The sequence below is a fragment of the Heterodontus francisci genome, chromosome 49 (genome assembly GCF_036365525.1).
Source record: "Heterodontus francisci isolate sHetFra1 chromosome 49, sHetFra1.hap1, whole genome shotgun sequence".
Classification (NCBI taxonomy): domain Eukaryota; kingdom Metazoa; phylum Chordata; class Chondrichthyes; order Heterodontiformes; family Heterodontidae; genus Heterodontus; species Heterodontus francisci.
In genome coordinates, this window is record NC_090419.1 from 12,461,794 (window position 1) to 12,487,665 (window position 25,872).

Below are 25,872 nucleotides of genomic sequence, written 5' to 3' on the forward strand. Positions count from 1 at the left end.
CTGAGAGAGAGGGGACTGAGAGACACCAGTCAGTGTACAGATATCACCCTGAGAGAGAGGGACTGAGGGACACCAGTCAGTGTACAGATATCTCCCTGAGAGAGAGGGGACTGATAGACACCAGTCAGTGTACAGATATCACCCTGAGAGAGAGGGACTGAGGGACACCAGTCAGTGTACAGATATCACCCTGAGAGAGAGGGACTGAGAGACACCAGTCAGTGTACAGATATCACCCTGAGACAGAGGGACTGAGAGACACCAGTCAGTGTACAGATATCACCCTGAGAGAGAGGGACAGAGAGACACCAGTCAGTGTGCAGATATCACCCTGAGAGAGAGGGACTAAGACACCAGTCAGTGTACAGATATCACCCTGAGAGAGAGGGACGAAGACACCAGTCAGTGTACAGATATCACCCTGAGAGAGAGGGACTAAGACACCAGTCAGTGTACAGATATCACCCTGAGAGAGAGGGACTGAGACACCAGTCAGTGTACAGATATCACCCTGAGAGAGAGGGGACTGAGAGACACCAGTCAGTGTACAGATATCACCCTGAGAGAGAGGGGACTGAGAGACACCAGTCAGTGTACAGATATCACCCTGAGAGAGAGGGACTAAGACACCAGTCAGTGTACAGATATCACCCTGAGACAGAGGGACTGAGAGACGCCAGTCAGTGCACATATATCACCCTGAGAGAGAGGGACAGAGAGACACCAGTCAGTGTACAGATATCACCCTGAGAGAGAGGGACAGAGAGACACCAGTCAGTGTGCAGATATCACCCTGAGAGAGAGGGACTAAGACACCAGTCAGTGTACAGATATCACCCTGAGAGAGAGGGACTGAGAGACACCAGTGTACTGATATCTCCCTGAGAGAGAGGGACTGAGAGACACCAGTCAGTGTACAGATATCACCCTGAGAGAGAGGGACTAAGACACCAGTCAGTGTACAGATATCACCCTGAGAGAGAGGGACTAAGACACCAGTCAGTGTACAGATATCACCCTGAGAGAGAGGGACTAAGACACCAGTCAGTGTACAGATATCACCCTGAGAGAGAGGGACTAAGACACCAGTCAGTGTACAGATATCACCCTGAGAGAGAGGGACTAAGACACCAGTCAGTGTACAGATATCACCCTGAGAGAGAGGGGACTGAGAGACACCAGTCAGTGTACAGATATCACCCTGAGAGAGAGGGGACTGAGAGACACCAGTCAGTGTACAGATATCACCCTGAGAGAGAGGGACTGAGGGACACCAGTCAGTGTACAGATATCTCCCTGAGAGAGAGGGGACTGATAGACACCAGTCAGTGTACAGATATCACCCTGAGAGAGAGGGACTGAGGGACACCAGTCAGTGTACAGATATCACCCTGAGAGAGAGGGACTGAGGGACACCAGTCAGTGTACAGATATCACCCTGAGAGAGAGGGACTAAGACACCAGTCAGTGTACAGATATCACCCTGAGAGAGAGGGACTGAGGGACACCAGTCAGTGTACAGATATCACCCTGAGAGAGAGGGACTAAGACACCAGTCAGTGTACAGATATCACCCTGAGAGAGAGGGGACTGAGAGACACCAGTCAGTGTACAGATATCACCCTGAGAGAGAGGGACTAAGACACCAGTCAGTGTACAGATATCTCCCTGAGAGAGAGGGACTGAGAGTCACCAGTCAGTGTACAGATATCACCCTGAGAGAGAAGGACTAAGACACCAGTCAGTGTACAGATATCACCCTGAGAGGGAGGGACTAAGACACCAGTCAGTGTACAGATATCACCCTGAGAGAGAGGGACTAAGACACCAGTCAGTGTACAGATATCACCCTGAGAGAGAGGGGACTGAGAGACACCAGTCAGTGTACAGATATCACCCTGAGAGAGAGGGGACTGAGAGACACCAGTCAGTGTACAGATATCCCCCTGAGAGAGAGGGACTGAGAGACACCAGTCAGTGTACAGATATCACCCTGAGAGAGGGACTGAGAGACACCAGTCAGTGTACAGATATCACCCTGAGAGAGAGGGGACTGAGAGACACCAGTCAGTGTACAGATATCACCCTGAGAGAAAGGGGACTAAGACACCAGTCAGTGTACAGATATCACCCTGAGAGAGAGGGACTAAGACACCAGTCAGTGTACAGATATCACCCTGAGAGAGAGGGACAGAGAGACACCAGTCAGTGTACAGTTATCACCCTGAGAGAGAGGGTCTAAGACACCAGTCAGTGTACAGATATCACCCTGAGAGAAAGGGGACTAAGACACCAGTCAGTGTACAGATATCACCCTGAGAGAGAGGGACTAAGACACCAGTCAGTGTACAGATATCACCCTGAGAGAGAGGGACAGAGAGACACCAGTCAGTGTACAGTTATCACCCTGAGAGAGAGGGTCTAAGACACCAGTCAGTGTACAGATATCACCCTGAGAGAGAGGGACTGAGACACCAGTCAGTGTACAGATATCACCCTGAGAGAGAGGGGACTGAGAGACACCAGTCAGTGTACAGATATCCCCCTGAGAGAGAGGGACTGAGAGACACCAGTCAGTGTGCAGATATCACCCTGAGAGAGAGGGGACTGAGAGACACCAGTCAGTGTACAGATATCACCCTGAGAGAGAGGGGACTAAGACACCAGTCAGTGTACAGTTATCACCCTGAGAGAGAGGGACTAAGACACCAGTCAGTGTACTGATATCTCCCTGAGAGAGAGGGACAGAGAGACACCAGTCAGTGTGCAGATATCACCCTGAGAGAGAGGGACTAAGACACCAGTCAGTGTACAGATATCACCCTGAGAGAGAGGGACTAAGACACCAGTCAGTGTACAGATATCACCCTGAGAGAGAGGGACTGAGAGACACCAGTCAGTGTACAGATATCACCCTGAGAGAGAGGGACTAAGACACCAGTCAGTGTACAGATATCACCCTGAGAGAGAGGGACTAAGACACCAGTCAGTGTACAGATATCACCCTGAGAGAGAGGGACTGAGAGACACCAGTCAGTGTACAGATATCACCCTGAGAGAGAGGGGACTGAGAGACACCAGTCAGTGTACAGATATCCCCCTGAGAGAGAGGGACTGAGAGACACCAGTCAGTGTACAGATATCACCCTGAGAGAGAGGGACTGAGAGACACCAGTCAGTGTACAGATATCACCCTGAGAGAGAAGGGACTGAGAGACACCAGTCAGTGTACAGATATCACCCTGAGAGAGAGGGGACTAAGACACCAGTCAGTGTACAGATATCACCCTGAGAGAGAGGGACTAAGACACCAGTCAGTGTACAGATATCACCCTGAGAGAGAGGGGACTGAGAGACACCAGTCAGTGTACAGATATCACCCTGAGAGAGAGGGGACTGAGAGACACCAGTCAGTGCACAGATATCACCCTGAGAGAGAGGGACTGAGACACCAGTCAGTGTACAGATGTCACCCTGAGAGAGAGGGACAGAGAGACACCAGTCAGTGTGCAGATATCACCCTGAGAGAGAGGGGACTGAGAGACACCAGTCAGTGTACAGATATCACCCTGAGACAGAGGGACTGAGAGACACCAGTCAGTGTACAGATATCACCCTGAGAGAGAGGGACAGAGAGACACCAGTCAGTGTGCAGATATCACCCTGAGAGAGAGGGACTAAGACACCAGTCAGTGTACAGATATCACCCTGAGAGAGAGGGACTGAGAGACACCAGTGTACTGATATCTCCCTGAGAGAGAGGGACTGAGAGACACCAGTCAGTGTACAGATATCACCCTGAGAGAGAGGGACTAAGACACCAGTCAGTGTACAGATATCACCCTGAGAGAGAGGGACTAAGACACCAGTCAGTGTACAGATATCACCCTGAGAGAGAGGGACTAAGACACCAGTCAGTGTACAGATATCACCCTGAGAGAGAGGGGACTGAGAGACACCAGTCAGTGTACAGATATCACCCTGAGAGAGAGGGACTAAGACACCAGTCAGTGTACAGATATCACCCTGAGAGAGAGGGACTGAGAGACACCAGTCAGTGTACAGATATCACCCTGAGAGAGAGGGACTGAGAGACACCAGTCAGTGCACAGATATCACCCTGAGAGAGAGGGACTGAGAGACACCAGTCAGTGTACAGATATCACCCTGAGAGAGAGGGACTGAGACACCAGTCAGTGTACAGATGTCACCCTGAGAGAGGGGGACAGAGAGACACCAGTCAGTGTGCAGATATCACCCTGAGAGAGAGGGGACTGAGAGACACCAGTCAGTGTACAGATATCACCCTGAGACAGAGGGACTGAGAGACACCAGTCAGTGTACAGATATCACCCTGAGAGAGAGGGACAGAGAGACACCAGTCAGTGTGCAGATATCACCCTGAGAGAGAGGGACGAAGACACCAGTCAGTGTACAGATATCACCCTGAGAGAGAGGGACTGAGAGACACCAGTGTACTGATATCTCCCTGAGAGAGAGGGACTGAGAGACACCAGTCAGTGTACAGATATCACCCTGAGAGAGAGGGACTAAGACACCAGTCAGTGTACAGATATCACCCTGAGAGAGAGGGACTAAGACACCAGTCAGTGTACAGATATCACCCTGAGAGAGAGGGACTAAGACACCAGTCAGTGTACAGATATCACCCTGAGAGAGAGGGGACTGAGAGACACCAGTCAGTGTACAGATATCACCCTGAGAGAGAGGGGACTGAGAGACACCAGTCAGTGTACAGATATCACCCTGAGAGAGAGGGACTGAGGGACACCAGTCAGTGTACAGATATCTCCCTGAGAGAGAGGGGACTGAGAGACACCAGTCAGTGTACAGATATCACCCTGAGAGAGAGGGACTGAGGGACACCAGTCAGTGTACAGATATCACCCTGAGAGAGAGGGACTGAGGGACACCAGTCAGTGTACAGATATCACCCTGAGAGAGAGGGATAAGACACCAGTCAGTGTACAGATATCACCCTGAGAGAGAGGGGACTGAGAGACACCAGTCAGTGTACAGATATCACCCTGAGAGAGAGGGACTAAGACACCAGTCAGTGTACAGATATCTCCCTGAGAGAGAGGGACTGAGAGTCACCAGTCAGTGTACAGATATCACCCTGAGAGAGAAGGACTAAGACACCAGTCAGTGTACAGATATCACCCTGAGAGGGAGGGACTAAGACACCAGTCAGTGTACAGATATCACCCTGAGAGAGAGGGACTAAGACACCAGTCAGTGTACAGATATCACCCTGAGAGAGAGGGGACTGAGAGACACCAGTCAGTGTACAGATATCACCCTGAGAGAGAGGGGACTGAGAGACACCAGTCAGTGTACAGATATCCCCCTGAGAGAGAGGGACTGAGAGACACCAGTCAGTGTACAGATATCACCCTGAGAGAGGGACTGAGAGACACCAGTCAGTGTACAGATATCACCCTGAGAGAGAGGGGACTGAGAGACACCAGTCAGTGTACAGATATCACCCTGAGAGAAAGGGGACTAAGACACCAGTCAGTGTACAGATATCACCCTGAGAGAGAGGGACTAAGACACCAGTCAGTGTACAGATATCACCCTGAGAGAGAGGGACAGAGAGACACCAGTCAGTGTACAGTTATCACCCTGAGAGAGAGGGTCTAAGACACCAGTCAGTGTCCAGATATCACCCTGAGAGAGAGGGACTGAGACACCAGTCAGTGTACAGATATCACCCTGAGAGAGAGGGGACTGAGAGACACCAGTCAGTGTACAGATATCCCCCTGAGAGAGAGGGACTGAGAGACACCAGTCAGTGTACAGATATCACCCTGAGAGAGAGGGACTGAGAGACACCAGTCAGTGTGCAGATATCACCCTGAGAGAGAGGGGACTGAGAGACACCAGTCAGTGTACAGATATCACCCTGAGAGAGAGGGGACTAAGACACCAGTCAGTGTACAGTTATCACCCTGAGAGAGAGGGACTAAGACACCAGTCAGTGTACAGATATCACCCTGAGAGAGAGGGACTGAGAGACACCAGTCAGTGTACAGTTATCACCCTGAGTGAGAGGGTCTAAGACACCAGTCAGTGTACAGATATCACCCTGAGAGAGAGGGGACTGAGAGACACCAGTCAGTGTACAGATATCACCCTGACAGTGACTAAGACACCAGTCAGTGTACAGATATCACCCTGAGAGAGAGGGGACTGAGAGACCAGTCAGTGTACAGATATCACCCTGAGAGAGAGGGACTGAGAGACACCAGTCAGTGTACAGATATCACCCTGAGAGAGAGGGACTGAGACACCAGTCAGTGTACAGATATCACCCTGAGAGAGAGGGACTAAGACACCAGTCACTGTGCAGATATCACCCTGAGAGAGAGGGACTGAGAGACACCAGTCAGTGTACAGATATCACCCTGAGAGAGAGGGACTAAGACACCAGTCAGTGTACAGATATCACCCTGAGAGAGAGGGACTAAGACACCAGTCAGTGTACAGATATCACCCTGAGAGAGAGGGACTAAGACACCAGTCAGTGTACAGATATCACCCCAATGTACAAGCACAGGAATATTTCCGATCAATTTATTAGAAGAATATTTGTGAGATATTAAACATTCATTCGTTCAGTTGCTGTTTTCAGTGAGACATTACAGAGCTGATTGAGATTAAGTCTGCAGTTGAACACTAATTACTCTCAGCAGGGGCTGTTGCAATGGTATGAGTTGGTGTGTGGACAAGGGGCCCCTGGGTTTCACAGTGCTTTCCAGTAAAGACCTGACTGAAGCCCCACCGCAAGTTGACGCAGTCAGTGGGGCAAGGGAAAATGCAGAGCAGAAATCGCAAAAGTGAGATGTTTGTGTCCGCAGTGAGAAACCCAGAGGACGGAAGAAAGCGACTGGCTTGCTCGATAAAAGATTCAGCCCTCCATGCGTTCTCCAGCTGGCCCACTCGCGACAGCGTTGTTGGCATAACGGTGCGTCTTCGATCTCAAAGCGTGCCTCGGTCCTGTCAGTTTTGATGAGGAAGCATTTTTTTTCTTCGAAGGAATCAAACTCTTCAGCCAGCTCGCTCGCTCGCTCTCTGTGCCGAGGAACGGTGGGGGGGGGGGGGCGGCCCCCTCAGCCCGTCACTGGATACAGTCCATGACGTGAATCTGCAGCGTGTCCATGTCGGGCGCCAGGTACTGGCACTTGGGGCAGCGGAAGTCTGGCTGCTCATCCGGGATGCTGCGGCGGGACGACGGCTCAGCGGGAGCGTTGAACGGGATCGTGTTTCCACTCTGGACATAATTGCCTGTGGAAGGGGAGGAAAAAGTGAACAAACAGCCCCTCTGCAATTCGGGACATCCCAAAGCGCCTCCGAGCCAACGAAGGACTTTTTTTTTTCTTGGCTGTAGAAAACGCGGCAGCTGATTTGCACATGGCAAGATCCCACGAACAGGGACATGATGACTCCGGATCAGCGGTTGAAGGATAGATATTGGACCCAGGACACCAGGCAGAACATTCCCCACCACCCCCTCCCCCACCCGACCCTCTGCCCAACACTCTTCCAGAGGCCTCCTTGGTCTGCCCGAGCAGTTTCTCCCCCACCCCGCGCACTCCCCGGCCCCTGCAGAACAGGTCAGGATGTATCCGGAGCACTCACCTGGGCTGGACATCGGTGCGCGGAGGCTGTCGTTGTGCCGCCTCTGCATTTCTTCGATATGTGCCCTGAGAAAGGGGCAAAGAAGAGAGGGTTCTTAAACGGAAGGGAAACACCAGTGGGTCACGAGCGTGCGCGGAGGGCAGGTTTGACCTTGGCAGGTACTTGGCAGACCTACCGTGCGGCGTCCTCCTGATCTGCGCGCAGCTTATTGTACTCCGCCTGCAGTACCAGCAGCCGTTCCTGCTGGAGTTCCTTCTGTTCGTGCAACTTCTCGCGCGCTGAACGCTCAGCGAGGAAATCGGCCTTGAAAACCTCCGCCTGCCGACACAAAGACATCGTGTTCAGAGAAAGAGAGAGAGGAACGAGGCGCGCCTGCTCTCTCTCCTCCCCGCCCCCACACAACAAGCCCTGCACACCTCTTTCTCCCCCAAACCCCCTCAACTCACCACGCCAAGCATACCCCCCCCTCGCCTCGCGCCACCGCCCTCCGCCACTGCGTACCTGGGCGTTGAGGACCGGAATGGTCTCCAGCTCGGTCTTCATCCTCTCCGCGTCCTCCTTCAGCTTGTCAATCAGCTCCTGCTTCATCACCAGGGCGTCCTCCGCCTCCCTCAGCTGCTGCATGACTTCGTCCACCTGAATCTGGAGCAGGAACAATCCCACGCGCATGGTGAGCATCGCCTTTTGGGTGGGTTTGGAGGGGGTAGCCGGACAAACCGTTACGCCGAGCGTTAGGAACAGGAGGAGGCCCATTCACCCGCCTCGGTCCCGTAACCCTTGACCCCTTTACCGAACAAAAAAATCTCTCCATCTCAGTGTTGAAATTTTCAACTGATTACCCACCAACCACCCCCTACACTCTGCCCTCCCCGGTGGCCTTGACAGCTTTTCTGGGGCACAAGAGTTACAGATTTCCACTCCCCCTTTGTGCGAACACGTGCTTCCTGAAATCACCCCTGGCGCGAATTTTAAGGTGCTGTCCTCGGAATTTAGCCCTCCCCACCTCCGGGTATCATTCAGGTGAATCCACACTGCACCCCCTTTCATGACTAATAGATCCGCCCTGTGGTAGGGGGCCCAGTCTACCTACAACCACAGGCAGAAGGTGAGTAAGGAGTGATGACCAGGGGCTAGAATTGCTCCCTTGATCTAACACCAACCCCCACTCCGCCGGAAACTGGCCGTGTTTCTGGGATCTTGCTGTGCGCCCACCGCCTCCGGCTACATGGTGATCGTTTCTATGTCGGCGGGGGAGCAGAACTCGGACTTACTTTGTTGTTCTTGCCATCCACGTTGTTTGCCATGACGTCGTAATCCATGAATAGCTGATGGTAGGCGGCCTGTAGCTGTGCAAGCTTCCGTCTGTCGATCAGAGAGATGACACGGTAATCTAGTCTCGTAGGCCTGAACGCTCCCCGGGGCAGCACGTACAGAATATCACCCAGAATCACAGCTATTCTGAAGTGAGTTACAGACTGGAATCTAATCGAGGGGTTTGGGGGGTTTATATATAGAATAACAGATACCCGGGAGTGAGTTACAGGCTGGAATCTAATTGAGGGGTTTGGGGGGTTTATATATAGAATAACAGATACCCGGGAGTGAGTTACAGACTGGAATCTAATCGAGGGGTTCAGGGGGTTTATATATAGAATAACAGATACCCGGGAGTGAGTTACAGACTGGAATCTAATCGGGGGTGGGGGGGGGAAGGTTTAATCCCTTCAGGAATCCGACGATACTCACTTGTCTTCGGATGCGTTCTGCCGTTCGGTTTTGAGTGCGGACTCGTAGCTGTGCACCGCGATTCGCAGCTGATCGACAGTCACACTGGACTGCTTCTTCTGCAGTTCCATCTCCTGCTCCAACACCCGCAGTTTCTCCTCCGTCCTCCGGCACCTGCACGCGGGCGGAAATCCAAGGAAGGGGGTGGGGGAACAGTGGAGGAGAGGGTGGTGAGAGAGAGTGGCCGCAAAGCTTCGGTGTCCTGCAGACAGCGTTTAACCCCTGCAGGGTGGCAAGCATCCCATAAATCCCAGTTGTTTGCACTGGAGTGCTGACTTGGGTTGCATTAGAGTGTTAAAGTGGAAGTTTGGTGACTGAGGAAGTTCGGTGAGGAGGGAGCGAGGAGCTCCTTTAATTTCCTACCTGTCCTCAGAGTGAGGGGAGCTGAGAGTTTCCAAAGAGCACAGCTGAACTGGTGAGTAAGTCCTGGTGGGTATTTTTCAAAGTGGATTGAATTGTAAGTCATTGTTTTAGCAAGACTTAGTTTTTATTAAATTATTATCTTCTAAAGTTTTAAATTTAAAGGGTTTAGTCATGGCAGGAGAGCTTGAAGCTGTGGTTTGCTCCTCTTGCTGCATGTGGGAATCCGGGATCATTTCCAGTCCCCGGGACCAGCACGTGCGCAGGAAGTGTGTCCAGCTGCAGCTCCTGGAAGCTCGGGGTTTCAGAGCTGGAACGGCGGCTGGAAACACAGTGGAGCATCCGTGAGTCTGAGAGCATTGTGGATAGCACGTATAGAGAGGTGGTCACACCGCAGCTGAAGGGACTTGAAGGAAGGGAATGGATGACCACCAGGCAGTCCAAGAGAATCAGGCAGGTAGTTTAGGAGTCCCCTGGGGTCCCGCTTGCAAATCGGTATTCCAGTTTGGAGGCTGATGAGGCTGGTTCCTCCAGGGAGTGCGGACAGAGCCAGGCTTCTGGCACCACAAGCAGTCTGTCTGTACAGGAAGGGGGAAAGAGAGGAAGAGCAATAGTAATAGGGGATTCTATAGTTAGGGGAACAGATAGGCGCTACTGTGGCCATCAACATGACTCCAGGATGGTGTGTTGCCTCCCTGGTGCCAGGGTCCGGGATGTCACTGAACGGCTGCAGGGCATACTGAAGGGGGAGGGTGATAAGGCAGAGGTCATGGTACATGTTGGTACCAATGACATAAGTAGAAAGAGGGATGAGGTCTTGCATCAAGAATTCAGGGAGTTCAGGAGGGAGGGTTTTAGATTCCTGGACCACTGGGACCGTTTCTGGGGAAGGCGGGACCTGTACAAGCGGGATGGTCTACATCTGAACCAGAGGGGGACTAACATCCTTGCTGGATGGTTTGCTAGTGTTGTTGGGAGGAGTTTAAACTAATTTGGCAGGGGGAGGGGATGCAGACTCCTAGCAGAATAGGGACACAACTAAACACAGGAAAGCAAACAAGTCAGAGGGAATACAGCAGAAGTAAGCTTCAAGGGAGTTTCAGAAGAGTAAGACCAGGATAGAAGGCCTCTACTTTAATGCCAGGAGTATTACAGGTAAAACAGATGAGTTAAGGGCAAGGATTGACACGTGGAATTGTGATATAGTAGCCATCACGGAGACATGGTTGAGGGAGGGGCAGGATTGGCAGCTCAATATCCCGGGATATAGAATCTTCAGGCGAGACAGAGGAGGGGGCATTGCAATATTAGTTAAGGACCCAGTTACTGCAGTAAGGAGAGATGATATCTTGGAGGGGGCATCAAATGAAGCTTTATGGGTAGAGTTTAGGAATATAAAAGGGACAGCCACATTGCTAGGTGTTTATTATAGACCCCCAGATAGTCAGCGGGAAATTGAGGAGCAAATATGTGCACAATTTGCAGAGGTGTGTAAAAACAATAGGGTAATTATATTAGGTGATTTCAACTTTCCCAACATTCATTGGGATAGTCATCGTGTTAAGGGCTTAGATGGAGTGGAGTTCTTAAAATGTATACAGGAGAACTTTTTAGCTCAATATGTAGAGGATCCAACAAGGGAGGGTGCAGTGCTGGACCTAATTCTGGGGAATGAAGCCGGACAGGTGGTTGATGTGTTGGTGGGGGAGCATTTTGGTGATAGCGACCGCAACATGGTACAATTTAAGCTTGTTCTGGAGAAAGAAATAGACAAGTTGCAAAAAAAGGTTTTGGATTGCGGGAGAGCGAACTTTAGTAAAATGAGCAGGATCTTGCCATGGTAGACTGGAAAGAGTTACTTGTCGGGAAATCTACAGAAGAGCAGTGGGGGGCATTCAAAAAGGATATGGGGAGGGTACAGGCCCAACATGTTCCCTCTAGGGTAATAGGTTGGAGCAACAAGCCCAGAGAACCATGGATGACCAGAAACATTCAGGGTACGATGAGAAGGAAAAGAGAGGCTTTTAGCAAATACAAGGAGAGCAAATCAATGGAAGCATTAGTGGAATACAGAAAGTGTAGGGTGGAGCTTAAGAGAGCAAAGAGGGGATATGAGAAAGCTCTGGCTGGTAAAAGTAGGGAAAATCCCAAGATATTCTATAAGTATATCAATGGGAAGAAGATAACCAGGGAAAGAGTAGGACCCATTAGGGACCAAGGGGGAAATTTGTGGATGGAGCCAGAGGACATCGGTACGGTGTTGAACGAATACTTCACATCTGTCTTCACCCAAGAGAAAGAGGATGTAGATATGGAACTTGGAGAGAGAGAGAGACTGTGAGGTTCTTGAGCAAATTGTCATAGGGAGTGACAAGGTATTGGAGGTTTTGGAAGGCTTAAAAGTGGACAAATCTCCAGGTCTGGACGATTTGTGTCCCAGGATGCTGTGGGAGGCGAAGGTGGAGATTGCACGGGCTCTGACCCTAATTTTTAATTCCTCTCTGGCTACGGGGGAGGTGCCAGAGGACTGGAGAACAGCTAATGTGGTCCTACTATTTAAGAAAGGTTGTAGAGATAAGCCAGGGAACTACTGACCTCACGTCACGTCAGTGGTAGGGAAACTTGGAGAAAATTCTGAAGGAGAGAATCTATCTCCGCTTGGAGAGGTAAAATTTGATTAGGAATAGTCAGCATGGCTTTGTCAGAGGGAGGTCATGCCTAACAAATTTTACTGAATTTTTTGAGCATGTGACCAGGTGTGTAGATGAGGGGAGTGCAGTTGATGTAGTTTACATGGATTTCAGCAAAGCCTTTGACAAGGTCCCACATGGGAGACTTATCAAGAAAGCAAATGCACATGCGATACAGGGTAACTTGATAAGATGGATTCAAAATTGGCTTAGCTGTCGGAGACAGAGCGATGACAGACGGCTGTTTTAGTGACTGGATGCCAGTGTCCAGTGGCGTACCACAGGGATCTGTGCTGGGTCCCCTATTTTTAGTCATCTATGTCGTTTATATAAATGACAATGTGGGGAGTAGGATCAGTAAGTTCGCAGATGACACAAAGATTGGCCGATTGGTTAACAGTGAGGTTGAGTGTCTTGGGTTACAGGAAGATATAGACGGGATGGTCAAATGGGCAGAAAAGTGGCAGATGGAATTTAACCCTGAAAAGTGTGAGGTGATACACTTTGGAAGGAGTAATGTGACACGGAAGTATTCAATGAATGGCCTGACACTGGGAAGTTCCGAGGAACAAAGGGACCTTGGCGTGTTTGTCCATAGATCTCTGAAGGCAGAAGGGCAGGTTAATAGGGTGGTGAAAAAGGCATATGGGACACTTGCCTTTATCAATCGAGGCATAGATTACAAAAGCAGGGAGGTCATGTTGGAGTTGTACAGAACTTTGGTAAGGCCACAGCTGGAGTACTGTGTGCAATTCTGGTCGCCACATTATAGGAAGGATGTGATTGCACTGGAGGGGGTGCAGAGGCGATTCACCAGGATGTTGCCTGGGATGGAACATTGATTGTTTTCGCTGGAGCAGGGAAGACTGAGGGGTGACCTGATCGAGGTGTACAAGATTATGAGGAGCATGGACAGGGTGGATAGGGAGCAGCTGTTCCCCTTAGTTGAAGGGTCAGTTACGAGGGGTCACAAGTTTAAGGTGAGGGGCGGGAGGTTTAAGGGGGAATTTGAGGAAGAACTTTTTTACCCAGAGGGTGGTGACGGTCTGGAATGCACTGCGTGGGAGGGTGGTAGAGGCAGGTTGCCTCACATCCTTTTACAAAGTACCTGGATGAGCACTTGGCCCGTCATAACATTCAAGGCTATGGGCCAAGTGCTGGCAAATGGGATTAGGTAGACAGGTCAGGTGTTTTAATGCATCGGTGCAGACTCGATGGGCTGAAGGGCCTCTTCTGCACTGTATTATTCTGTGAAAACCGACCTCTTTGACTAAGCTTTCAGCTGCCTATCCCCGACGATCTCCTTATGCAGCTTGGGGTCAAGTTCTGTCTGGTCTATGAAGCACCTGGGGACTTGTTACTGCGTTAATGGCGCTATATGAATGCAACTGTTGCTCAATGAGCAACGACCGGCGTGAAGGGCCAGCGAACGTCCAGGGGAAGAGCGGGACCGAAATCCACTGCGATTCACCCCATGGTCGATCATCCTGTTCAAGCACGCACCGTCCGGTGGGTGCTGGCCATGTCAAAGATGGGGATTTGGACTGTCTTCGTCTTACCATGGCGAGAGTTGGGAAGAGGGATTAGCTGTCACCCCTTCCCCCCATTGTTCCGATTCTCCCCAATGGATTACCCGTGCCGCCCTGGACAGGCGCAGACACTCAATCTAAACGTGGTGCCACACTCACTTCTGCTCGATCTCCGAGCACTGCTGGGTCTTCACCTCCAGACTGTTCTGGCTGTCCTGCAATTCGGCCAGGAGAGACGTCACCTGTGCCTTGAGAGAGGCCTGGTCCTCAGTCATTTGCTGCAAGACAGCACAACTTCTATCAATCGATAATATTCAACAGATATACCCCACAACCTTCACTGTAACACTCTGATATATCCCACACCCCTCACTGTAACACTCTGTTATATCCCACACCCATCACTGTAACACTCTGATGTATCCCACACTCCTCTCTGTACTGAGGGAGCACCACGCTGTCGGAGGGTCAGTACTGAAGGAGTGCCGCACTGTCGGAGCTGCCTCTTTCAAGATGAGACGTTAAACCCGAGGCCCCCGCCTGCCCCCTCAGGTGGATGTAAAGGATCCCATGGCCACTATTGGAAGAGCAGGAGGAGTTCTCCACGGTGTCCTGGGACCGATATTTATCCCTCAACCGACATCACCAAAGCGGATGATGTGGCATTTGTTACCCTGTTGTTTATGGGATCTTGCTGTGTGATAATTGGCTGCCACGTTTGCTACAGCAGGCGCTTTGGGACGTCTGGAAGCGGTGAAAGGCCCTGGGGAAACGGGACTCGGTGTAGTACTCTCCTCCTCCTGTGCTACCTCCTCCCGGGGCCCGGGCCACTTGCCTCACCTCGAGCTGCTTGCTGAGGCCTTGCAGCTTTTGCTCGCTGGCCACTTTCTGTTCTTGCAGCTCTGCCTCCTGCCGTCTGAGCCTCTCCTGCGACTGCTCGAACTGCGCGATTCGCGTCTGCACCAAAGTCAGTTTGTGCTGCAGGTCCGATTTCCTACAGGCAGAATAAACAACTCACATTTATCCAGCAACTATAACGGCACAAGGCGCTCGCAAATAGTCACAACTTCTGACCCCGAGCCACATCAGGGACGGGCGACCGAAAGCTCGGTCAAAGAGGTCGGTTTTAAGGAGGAGAGGGAGAGGCGGGAGGGTTAGGGTGGGAATTCCAGAGCTTAGGGCCCCAGGCAGCTGAAGGCACGGCGGCCAATGGATGGAGCGACGGGAATCGTCTTCCCCCTCTGGTTCTTTTCCCCATTATCGTAAATCTGTGTCCCTCTGGTTACCGGCCCTCCCGCCACTGGAAACAGTTTCTCCTGATTTATTGCATCGAAACCCTTCCTGATTCTGAACGCCCCGATTAAATCTCCCCTTAACCTTCTCTGCTCGAAGGAGAACAATCCCAGCTTCTCCCAGTCTCCCTACGTCGCCAAATGATTCAATTCTGACTCGTCAGCCAGTAATTATAGAGCTTCCCAGCACTGAAACAGGCCATTCGGCCCAACTGTACAAACCTTCCTTCATAATCCAGGCCGACACTCCCAATGAGGGTGCGCCACACTGTCAGAGGGGCGGTACTGAGGGAGTGCTGCACTGTCGGAGTTGCCGTCTTTCAGGATGAGACGTCAAACCCGAGGCCCCGGTCTGCCCTCTCAGGTGGATGTAAAAGATCCCACGGACGCTATTGGAGCCTGTGGGGGGTGGGGGGGGAGCGGAAGTGGGGCGCTCTCCCTGGTGTCCTGAAGCCGATATGTATCCCTCGACCAACCTCAAACTGGAAAATACATTATAGTCGGTCATGCAACTCATTGGCTGTTTTTGGGATCTTGCTGTGCACATTGTTGAAAAGTGGGGGGGGGGGGTGGTCAGGTGGAGGGGTTTAGGAAAAAGATAATCAGCCCAGCTTCCTCATCACAACAGGAAATCACGAGTTGGGGAGCTTCGGTTGTCGGGTGAGGGCAGGATCTGGGCTCGGATGCGAAGCCCCCTGTAGCTGAATATCCCACCAACCCCCCGCCCACCAACCCCCCGCCCCCCCCCCCCCACCGATCTCAAACTCACTCGCTCTCCGCAATCTTCAGTTTGCTCATCCCGTCCTCCAGTTTGATCTCGACAGCTGTATTGGCCGGACTTGAGCTGTGGGCGGGAGGGTGAAGCAGACGGCAATGAGTTACTTTATTGGACTCGCGATCGAGATTCCCCGACTAATGCCCCAGAGACATGGGTTTAAAATCCCATTGAATTTAAATTCAATAAATCTGGAATTAAAAAAAAAAAAGCCAATCTGGTTCACTCATGTCTTTCAGGGAAGGAAATCTGCCGTCCTCACCTGGTCTGGCCTCCATGTGACTCCAGATCCACAGCAATGTGGTTGTCTCTTAACTGCCCTCTGAAATGGCCGGGCAAGACACTCTGTTATCAAGGGCACGCACTTTTAATTATCTACAGAGGTACACATTACAAACATGTACTCCTAACCCGACCACCACAGTTTTCAGTCTGTTCCTATTTGTAGGAGCACGAGTGAATCCTCAGTTAATGCTCAACACAAATGATGTGCAATTAACAGACCCTGGCCTAGTTGAAAATCGGAACTCCTCGATCCACTCAGATCTGTTTCAGGGCGGCAGTGGGAGCATATAATGTTACGCATTGGATCAGTGAAAACGTACATTTTCCCAAAATAACTGTGACGCCAGAGAGACAGAGATAAAGACAGAGAGTGAGAGAGAGAGGCAGAGAGTGACCGAGAGGAAGTGACAGAAAGGGAGAGACAGAGCAAGAGGAAAAGAAAGACAAAGTGAGAGAAATGCAGAGTGAGACAGAGATAGAGTGAGAGGAGAGAGAGGGAGCGTGCTAGAACAGATGATAGAGATAGAGCAGACAGGAAGAGAGGGAGGAAGAGAGAGACAAGAGTTGGAGAAAGATAAAGAGAGACAGACACACAAGAAGAGAGTAACAGGCGGATAGGGACACAGGCCGGTAGCCTTTGAGGATATGTACCTGACTGGGGATGCCACTGCTGCTTGCTGCTGTGCCTCTGGTCCCTGCTCCTCGTTCCTCTCCTGAAAGACAGGGTGTGTTAGTGTCGGAGGGGGGCGGGGGTCTCCTTGGACACAAGCAGGGCTCGGTGCGGACAACAGTCGCAGAGACACTGGGTCAGGCATTACCTCTCCTCCCCCAAATCAACAAGTCAAAATCCCACCCCCCCACCCCCAACTTTCCCTTTTCTTTCTCTTCCTTCAGCTCTCACTGGAGTAAGTGTGTTGGCCGTGCCTCCGTGGGGTCACTCCCGCCCTCAGAGTCCGAAGGTAGCCGCGCTGTCGGAGGGTCAGTGCCGAGGGAGCGCCGCGCTGTCGGAGGGTCAGTGCCGAGGGAGCGCCGCGCTGTCGGGAGTAGTGCGAGAGTCCAGGTGCTGGATTGGCTCCCTGACGTGCTATAATATCTACACTTCAAGACAACGGGTTTATGTGACAATATACTGTGCCATCGCTCCCTGGACAGAACCTGCGAGGGCCGATGGAGGGGTCATCGAGGGGATGGCAGGGGGTGTGAGGCACTGGGCATCTCCTCTCTCCAGAAGTCGGCCGCCCACCTGTATAACAACGAGGGACCCCGCCACCGCCAGCTTGCGCCGCAATTCCTGGTTCTCCGCCCGCAACGTCTTCAGGACTTCCTCCAGCTCCTCCTTCCGAGCCCTCAGCAGCAGCAGGAACTCATTACCCTCGATCTGAAGCGAACAACACGGAGCGAGACTGAGTGCCGGTGAGGGGGAGCAGGCGGGGAAACACACCTTTGTTCAGTTTAATAATGAAAAAGAGGAAGTGGAAAGATACAGGGAGAGAAGGAAGAGGGGGCAGGGTGTGCCACTCACCGAGTGCCCTATCTCATCCAGGTTGTCTGGGCTGGTGATGCAGTTCGCAACCCTGGCCACTAGAGGGAGCAATGGTGGCCGCTGTGGCGCCCCCCCCCCTCCCCCCCCCTCCCCGTGGAGTTTCCGGGGAAATGATGTGGCCGGGTCAAATCTCACCCACATCTCAGACCTTCCACCCTGCCCCCGCCCCATACGCCAGCTCACCTGGGCTCCACCCGTCACTTGATCCGATGGCCCCTCCTCCAGGCCCTGGCCGACCACATTGGCGAACATGCTCTGACTGATGGTGGTGTAGGAGGCAAGGGAGCTCCTGGCACTGCCAACCTGTAGCCCGGCCGCCTGCACAGGCACAAAGCAACCAGTCAGAAACCGGGGTGGGGTGGAGACCCCGGGGACCCAGGCCTTGAGGAGGGGGCAGGGTTAGGGGGAGAGTTAATAGAACTCGACCCGGGCACAAGCACTGAGTTAAGCAAGAGTGGTCAAACTCCGAGAGAGAGAGACAAGATGGCAAGACCGAGTGAGCAAACTAGCGAGCCACGGAGGCAGGATGTGCAGAGGTGGGGGCATGGAGAGAGAGAGGAGGGAGGGAGGGGTGCGGGGGAGAGAGAGGAGGGAGGGGTGCGGGGGAGAGAGAGGAGGGAGGGGTGCGGGGGAGAGAGAGGAGGGAGGGGTGCGGGGGAGAGAGAGGAGGGAGGGGTGCGGGGGAGAGAGAGGAGGGAGGGGTGCGGGGGAGAGAGAGGAGGGAGGGGTGCGGGGGAGGGAGAGGAGGGAGGGGTGCGGGGGAGGGAGAGGAGGGAGGGGTGCGGGGGAGGGAGAGGAGGGAGGGGTGCGGGGGAGGGAGAGGAGGGAGGGGTGCGGGGGAGGGAGGGAGAGGAGGGAGGGGTGCGGGGGAGGGAGGGGTGCGGGGGAGGGAGAGGAGGGAGGGGTGCGGGGGAGGGAGGGGTGCGGGGGAGAGAGAGAGAGAGAGAGGAGGGAGGAGGGGTGCGGGGGAGAGAGAGAGAGAGAGAGAGGAGGGAGGAGGGGTGCGGGGGAGAGAGAGAGAGAGAGGAGGGAGGAGGGGTGCGGGGGAGAGAGAGAGAGAGAGAGGAGGGAGGGGTGCGGGGGAGAGGGAGAGAGAGAGAGAGAGAGGAGGGAGGGGTGCGGGGGAGAGAGAGAGAGAGAGAGAGGAGGGAGGGGTGCGGGGGAGAGAGAGAGGAGGGAGGGGTGCGGGGGAGAGAGAGAGAGAGGAGGGAGGGGTGCGGGGGAGAGAGAGAGAGAGAGAGAGGAGGGAGGGGTGCCGGGGAGAGAGAGAGAGAGAGAGGAGGGAGGGGTGCGGGGGAGAGAGAGAGAGAGAGAGAGGAGGGAGGGGTGCGGGGGAGAGAGAGAGAGAGAGAGAGGAGGGAGGGGTGCGGGGGAGAGAGAGGAGGGAGGGGTGCGGGGGAGAGAGAGGAGGGAGGGGTGCGGGGGAGGGAGAGGAGGGAGGGGTGCGGGGGAGGGAGGGGTGCGGGGGAGGGAGAGGAGGGAGGGGTGCGGGGGAGGGAGGGGTGCGGGGGAGAGAGAGGAGGGAGGGGTGCGGGGGAGGGAGAGGAGGGAGGGGTGCGGGGGAGGGAGAGGAGGGAGGGGTGCGGGGGAGGGAGAGAGAGAGAGGAGGGAGGGGTGCGGGGGAGAGAGAGAGAGAGAGAGGAGGGAGGGGTGCGGGGGAGAGAGAGAGAGAGAGAGGAGGGAGGGGTGCGGGGGGAGAGAGAGAGAGAGGAGGGAGGGGTGCGGGGGAGAGAGAGAGAGAGAGAGAGAGGAGGGAGGGAGGGGTGCGGGGGGAGAGAGAGAGAGAGAGAGAGAGGAGGGAGGGGTGCGGGGGAGAGAGAGAGAGAGGAGGGAGCGATGCGGGGGAGAGAGAGAGAGAGGAGGGAGGGGTGCGGGGGAGATAGAGAGGAGGGAGGGGTGCGGGGGAGATAGAGAGGAGGGAGGGGTGCGGGGGAGATAGAGAGGAGGGAGGGGTGCGGGGGAGATAGAGAGGAGGGAGGGGTGCGGGGGAGATAGAGAGGAGGGAGGGGTGCGGGGGAGATAGAGAGGAGGGAGGGGTGCGGGGGAGATAGAGAGGAGGGAGGGGTGCGGGGGAGATAGAGAGAGGAGGGAGCGATGCGGGGGAGATAGAGAGGAGGGAGCGATGCGGGGGAGAGAGAGAGAGGAGGGAGCGATGCGGGGGAGAGAGAGAGAGAGAGAGAGAGGAGGGAGCGATGCGGGGGAGAGAGAGAGAGAGAGAGAGGAGGGAGCGATGCGGGGGAGAGAGAGAGAGAGGAGGGAGCGATGCGGGGGAGAGAGAGAGAGAGGAGGGAGCGATGCGGGGGAGAGAGAGAGAGAGAGGAGGGAGCGATGCGGGGGAGAGAGAGAGAGAGAGGAGGGAGCGATGCGGGGGAGAGAGAGAGAGAGAGAGGATGGGAGCGATGCGGGGGAGAGAGAGAGAGAGAGGAGGGAGCGATGCGGGGGGGAGAGAGAGAGGAGGGAGCGATGCGGGGGGGAGAGAGAGAGGAGGGAGCGATGCGGGGGAGAGAGAGAGAGAGAGAGAGAGGAGGGAGCGATGCGGGGGAGAGAGAGAGAGAGAGGAGGGAGCGATGCGGGGGGGAGAGAGAGAGGAGGGAGCGATGCGGGGGGGAGAGAGAGAGGAGGGAGCGATGCGGGGGGGAGAGAGAGGAGGGAGCAATGCGGGGGAGAGAGAGAGAGAGAGAAGGGAGGGGTGCAGGGGAGAGAGAGAGAGAGGAGGGAGCGAAGCGGGGGAGAGAGAGAGAGAGATGAGGGAGCGGTGCGGGAGAGAGAGAGAGATGAGGGAGGGGTGCGGAGGAGAGGTGGGAGGGGTGCGGAGGAGAGGTGGGAGGGGTGCGGGGGAGACAGAAGGGAGGGAGGGGTGCGGGGGAGAGAGGAGGGGGGGGTGCGGGGGGGGGAGAGGAGGGAGGCAGGGGTGCGGGGGGGGGGAGAGGAGGGAGGCAGGGGTGCGGGGGGGAGAGAGAGAGGAGGGAGGGGTGCGGGGGGGAGAGAGAGAGAGAGGAGGGAGGGGTGCGGGGGAGAGAGAGAGAGAGGAGGGAGGGGTGCGGGGGAGAGAGAGAGAGAGGAGGGGTGCGGGGGGAGAGGAGAGAGAGAGGAGGAGGGGTGCGGGGAGAGAGAGAGAGAGGAGGGAGGGGTGCGGGGGAGAGAGAGAGAGGAGGGGGGGGTGCGGGGGAGAGAGAGAGAGAGAGGAGGGAGGGGTGCGGGGGAGAGAGAGAGAGAGAGGAGGGAGGGGTGCGGGGGAAGAGAGGAGAGAGGAGGAGGGAGTGCGGGGGAGAGAGAGAGAGAGGAGGGAGGGGTGCGGGGGAGAGAGAGAGAGAGGAGGGGAGGGGTGCGGGGGAGAGAGAGAGAGGAGGGAGGGGTGCGGGGGAGAGAGGTGAGCGGACGGGAAGAGGGAGGGCTGCGGGGGAGAGAGGTGAGCGGACGGGGAAGAGGGAGGGGAGGTGGGGACGGAAGAGGGAGGGAGGTGAGGGGGACGGGAAGAGGGAGGGGAGGTGAGGGGACGGAAGAGGGAGGGGAGGTGAGGGGACGGGAAGAGGGAGGGGAGGTGAGGGGACGGAAGAGGGAGGGGAGGTGAGGGGACGGGAAGGGGGAGGGAGGGTGTAAGGGGCAGTAGGATGTGGCGCGGGTCGAGTTGGTACAGGATGTAGGAGGGGGGTGGAGGGATGGAGATAGAGGGGATAGGAGGGTGTAGCGGGGGGGGGGGGGGGAGGTGAGTGTAGGTGTCGGAGGGTTTAGAGGGGCTGTAGCGGAGGGTGTCGGCTGTAGCAGACAGTAGGTACCTTTCCCTCCTCATATTCTCCCTCTGCACGTCTCTGCAGGTCGCTGTTCGCTGCCCTGAGCTGCTCCACCAGGGGCTCTGGCCTCCTGGAACTTCCGGGCCAGGAATACCTTCTCTTCCCGGTTTTTCAGTTGGAATTGCTGCAGCTCCTCGCATCTCTCCTTCAGGGCCTGGTTACTCTGTCGAATCGCCTCTGTCAGAACAGCAAGAGCTGTTAGCTACACCTTGACAGAGCTGTTAGCTACACCTTGACAAAAGACCTCACCCTTTAAAGGGGCAGGTCCGCCATTCAATAAAGGTCACTGTTCACCTCCCTCGACCCCCACCTTCTCCCCCTCACTCCACGTATCGCTCGAGGTTCATTTCAACCACTCCCCCCCCACTTTACCTCGGAGGTTGGCGTTTTCCGACTGGAGGTCGCGGTTGAGCTGCAGGGCGCCTCCCAGGCTGTTGAGGTCGGGCCCCTGGGAGCAGGTCATGTTGAGGGCCCCCCTCGGCCGGTTGCCCAGCGACCCCTCATCGCCAGTCGCCTCCGAGTCGTTGCTCAGGCTCCCGCTGGGCTGAACCATCGCTGCAAGTGACGCCCCCTGACTCCGAGACATGTGGGTGGGTCCGCAAAAAAAAGTGGCCAACCTGAAGGAGGAAACGGGGAGATGGTCAATGAAACATATAAGACCCACAGCAATGTGGTTGACTTTTACATAGTCAGGAATCATACCTTACAGACAATGTCCCAGACACCGCCATCACCATCCCCGGGTATGTCCTCTCCCACCGGCAGGACAGACCCACCAGAGGTGGCAGCACAGTGGTATACAGGCGGGAGGGAGTTGCCCTGGGAGTCCTCAACATCGACTCCGGACCCCATGAGGTCTCATGGTATCAGGTCAAACATGGGCAAGGGAACCTCCTGCTAATTACCACCTACCGCCCTCCCTCAGCTGATGAGTCAGTACTCCTCCATGTTGAACTGCACTTGGAGGAAGCACTGAGGGTGGCGAGGGCACAGAATGTGCTCTGGGTGGGGGACTTCATTGTCCGTCACCAAGGGTGGCTCGGTAGCACCACTACTGACCGAGCTGGCCGAGTCCTAAAGGACATAGTTGCTAGACTGTGTCTGCGGCAGGTGGTGGGGGAACCAACAAGAGGGAAAAACATACTTGACCTCGTCCTCACCAATCTGCCTGCCGCAGATGCTTCTGTCCATGACAGTATTGGTAGGAGTGACCACCGCACAGTCCTTGTGGAGACTAGGTCCTGCCTTCACATTGAGGATACCCTCCATCGTGTTGTTTGGCACTATCACCGTGCTAAATGGGATAGATTTCGAACAGATCTAGCAATGCAAAACTGGGCATCCATGAGGCGCTGTGGGCCAACAGCAGCAGCAGAATTGTACTCAACCACAATCTGTAACCTCATGGCCTGGCATATCCCCCACTCTACCATTACCATCCAGGCAGGAGACCAACCCTGGTTCAATGAAGAGTGCAGGAGGGCATGCCAGGAGCAGCACCAGGCATACCTCAAAATGAGGTGTCAGCCTGGTGAAGCTACAACACAGGACTACCTGCATGCCAAACTGCGTAAGCAGCATGCAATAGACAAAGCTAAACGATCCCATAACCAACGGATCAGATCTAAGCTCTGCAGTCCTGCCACATCCAGCTGTGAACGGTGGACAATTAAACAACTAACTGGAGGAGGTGGCTCCACAAATTTCCCCGTCCTCAATGATGGGGGAGCCCAGCACATCAGTGCAAAAGATAAGGCTGAAGCATTTGCAACAATCTTCAGCCAGAAGTGCCGAGTTGATGATCCATCTCGGCCTCCTCCTGAAGTCCCCAGCATCACAGATGCCAGTCTTCAGCCAATTCGATTCACTCCGCGTGATATCAAGAAACGACTGAAGGCACTGGATACTGCAAAGGTTATGGGCCCTGACAATATTCCGGCAATAGTACTGAAGACCTGTGCTCCAGAACTTGCCGTGTCCCTAGCCAAGCTGTTCCAGTACAGCTACAACACTGGCATCTACCCAGCAATGTGGAAAATTGCCCAGTTATGTCCTGTACACAAAAAGCAGGACAAGTCCAGCCCGGCCGATTACCGCCCCATCAGCCTACTGTCGATCATCAGTAAAGTGATGGAAGGTGTCATCAACAGTGCCATCAAGCGGTACTTGCTTAGCAATAACCTGCTCAGTGACGCTCAGTTTGGGTTCCGCCAGGGCCACTCAGCTCCTGACCTCATTACAGCCTTGGTCCAAACATGGACTAAAGAGCTGAACTCAAGAAGTGAGGTGACAGTGACTGCCCTTGACGTCAAGGCAGCATTTGACCGAGTATGGCATCAAGGAGCTCCAGCAAAACTGGAGTCAATGGGAATCAGAGGGAAAACCCTCCACTGGTTGGAGTTGTACCTAGCGCAAAGGAAGATGGTTGTGGTTGTTGGAGGTCAATCATCTGAGCTCCAGGACATCACTGCAGGAGTTCCTCAGGATAGTGTCCTCGGCCCAACCATCTTCAGCTGCTTCATCAATGACCTTCCTTCAATCATAAGGTCAGAAGTGGGGATGTTCGCTGATGATTGCACAATGTTCAGCACCATTCGTGACTCCTCAGATACTGAAGCAGTCCGTGTAGAAATGCAGCAAGACCTGGACAATATCCAGGCTTGGGCTGATAAGTGGCAAGTAACATTCGCGCCACACAAGTGCCAGGCAATGACCATCTCCAACAAGAGAGAATCTAACCATCTCCCCTTGACATTCAATGACATTACCATCGCTGAATCCCCCACTATCAACATCCTGGGGGTCACCATTGACCAGGAACTGAACTGGGCCAGCCATATAAATACTGTGGCTACAAGAGCAGGTCAGAGGCTGGGAATCCTGCAGCGAGTAACTCACCTCCTGACTCCCCAAAGCCTGTCCACCATCTACAAGGCACAAGTCAGGAGTATGATGGAATACTCTCCACTTGCCTGGATGGGTGCAGCTCCAACAACAAGCATCGGGGGGAGGGGTGAAAGGTTATCGGGGGTCAGCAGAACTGTGGAGCCCAGGTTACCATCAGTCCAGCCATGATCTTATTGCCTGGCCGAGGAGCCCTGTGGCCAGCTCCTGCCCCCAATTCGCCTGAATCGGTAACAAGGGGCATTTGGACAGGATTAGGGAATGGAAATATTACCATGCACCGCCCCACACCCACACATAGGGTTAAAATACTGACAACATGGGCCCATTGAGGCCCCCGTGTCGACAGCAGCACTTGCGAGGGGGACGAGACAGCCGGAGGGGTGGCATATTAAGATGGCGGGTGCAACTGGATGTGAGGGAGGTCAACAGCATCGCTGGCAATCTTTCCAATGCCTGCCAGGAGAGGACCAAGGGCAATTGCAACAGCTATTCCAGCACAGCAACTCTCTCCCCACACACACACACACACACACAGCAAGTCTCCATTTGAGGAAAGGCGTTTGCTTTGGGGATTTTTCTTTCTTCTCCCCCCCCCCCCCCCCCCGCCCGTTAAAACTCAGTAGAAACTTGCAACACAAAACAAAAGGGGGAAGAGAATGGAAGGACGGGCGCGGGAGAGAAGGCCTGCAAACGAGACAGAAGCAAAAAGAAAAGGCAATCCGGAAGGAGCAGGAGGCACAGAGAGAGAGAGAGAGAGCAAGAAATGGGTCAAATGTTGCAAATAACACGCGGCCGAACGAATGGAACGTTGCCCGGGAGGGATAGAACGTTGCCCGGGAGGGATAGAACGTTGCCCGGGAGAAACAGACACATTGTGTCAATTACGCGCTACAATGTATCCGGGGCTGGAAATTTCTCAATGGCCGAGGCAGCAGCTCCGGGCGCCCGTTCTCTCGCCCACCACCGCCCCCCCCCCAGGTTACCTGCTCCTCCCTCGGTTGACCGACCCCGCAACTCTGTGTCCTTCACCCGCTTCTCTCCTTGGGGCAGCCCGCGGCCCGGTCGCGATTTCCAAGGTGCAAACAGAGACCGAGTGATGCAGTCACATCCGAACTTTCACTTTCGTTACTGGTTCCGACAACAGGACGATGCAGGAAGACATTTCCACCCCCACCCCGGTTAAAGGGTGCAGGGGAATGTGCCCACCCACCCACCTCTACTAAATACTGACACACTCCCCCGCAGAACCC

General features: G+C 54.5%; 1 protein-coding gene across 3 annotated transcripts; it reads right to left on the reverse strand.

Moving 5' to 3' along the window:
- Positions 1-6,584: 6,584 nt before the first annotated feature.
- On the reverse strand, positions 6,585-21,813 carry LOC137358228 (NF-kappa-B essential modulator-like). 3 transcript variants are annotated; one of them, XM_068024112.1, is made up of 13 exons: positions 21,701-21,785; positions 18,108-18,242; positions 17,625-17,759; positions 17,033-17,094; positions 16,091-16,165; positions 14,870-15,023; positions 14,189-14,307; positions 9,412-9,564; positions 8,937-9,027; positions 8,167-8,307; positions 7,841-7,983; positions 7,666-7,730; positions 6,585-7,311 (listed from the first exon to the last, which is right to left on the reverse strand). In XM_068024112.1, exons 2-13 carry the CDS (start codon positions 18,174-18,176, stop codon positions 7,145-7,147), a joined length of 1,374 nt encoding a protein of 457 aa, XP_067880213.1. In that variant the 5' UTR covers positions 18,177-18,242; positions 21,701-21,785; the 3' UTR covers positions 6,585-7,144. The 3 variants fall into 3 exon arrangements, with proteins under 3 accessions (XP_067880213.1, XP_067880215.1, XP_067880214.1); XM_068024114.1 differs by lacking the exon at positions 18,108-18,242 and having other exon boundaries at positions 21,701-21,813; XM_068024113.1 differs by lacking the exon at positions 17,625-17,759.
- Between the last annotated feature and the right edge of the window lie 4,059 nt (positions 21,814-25,872).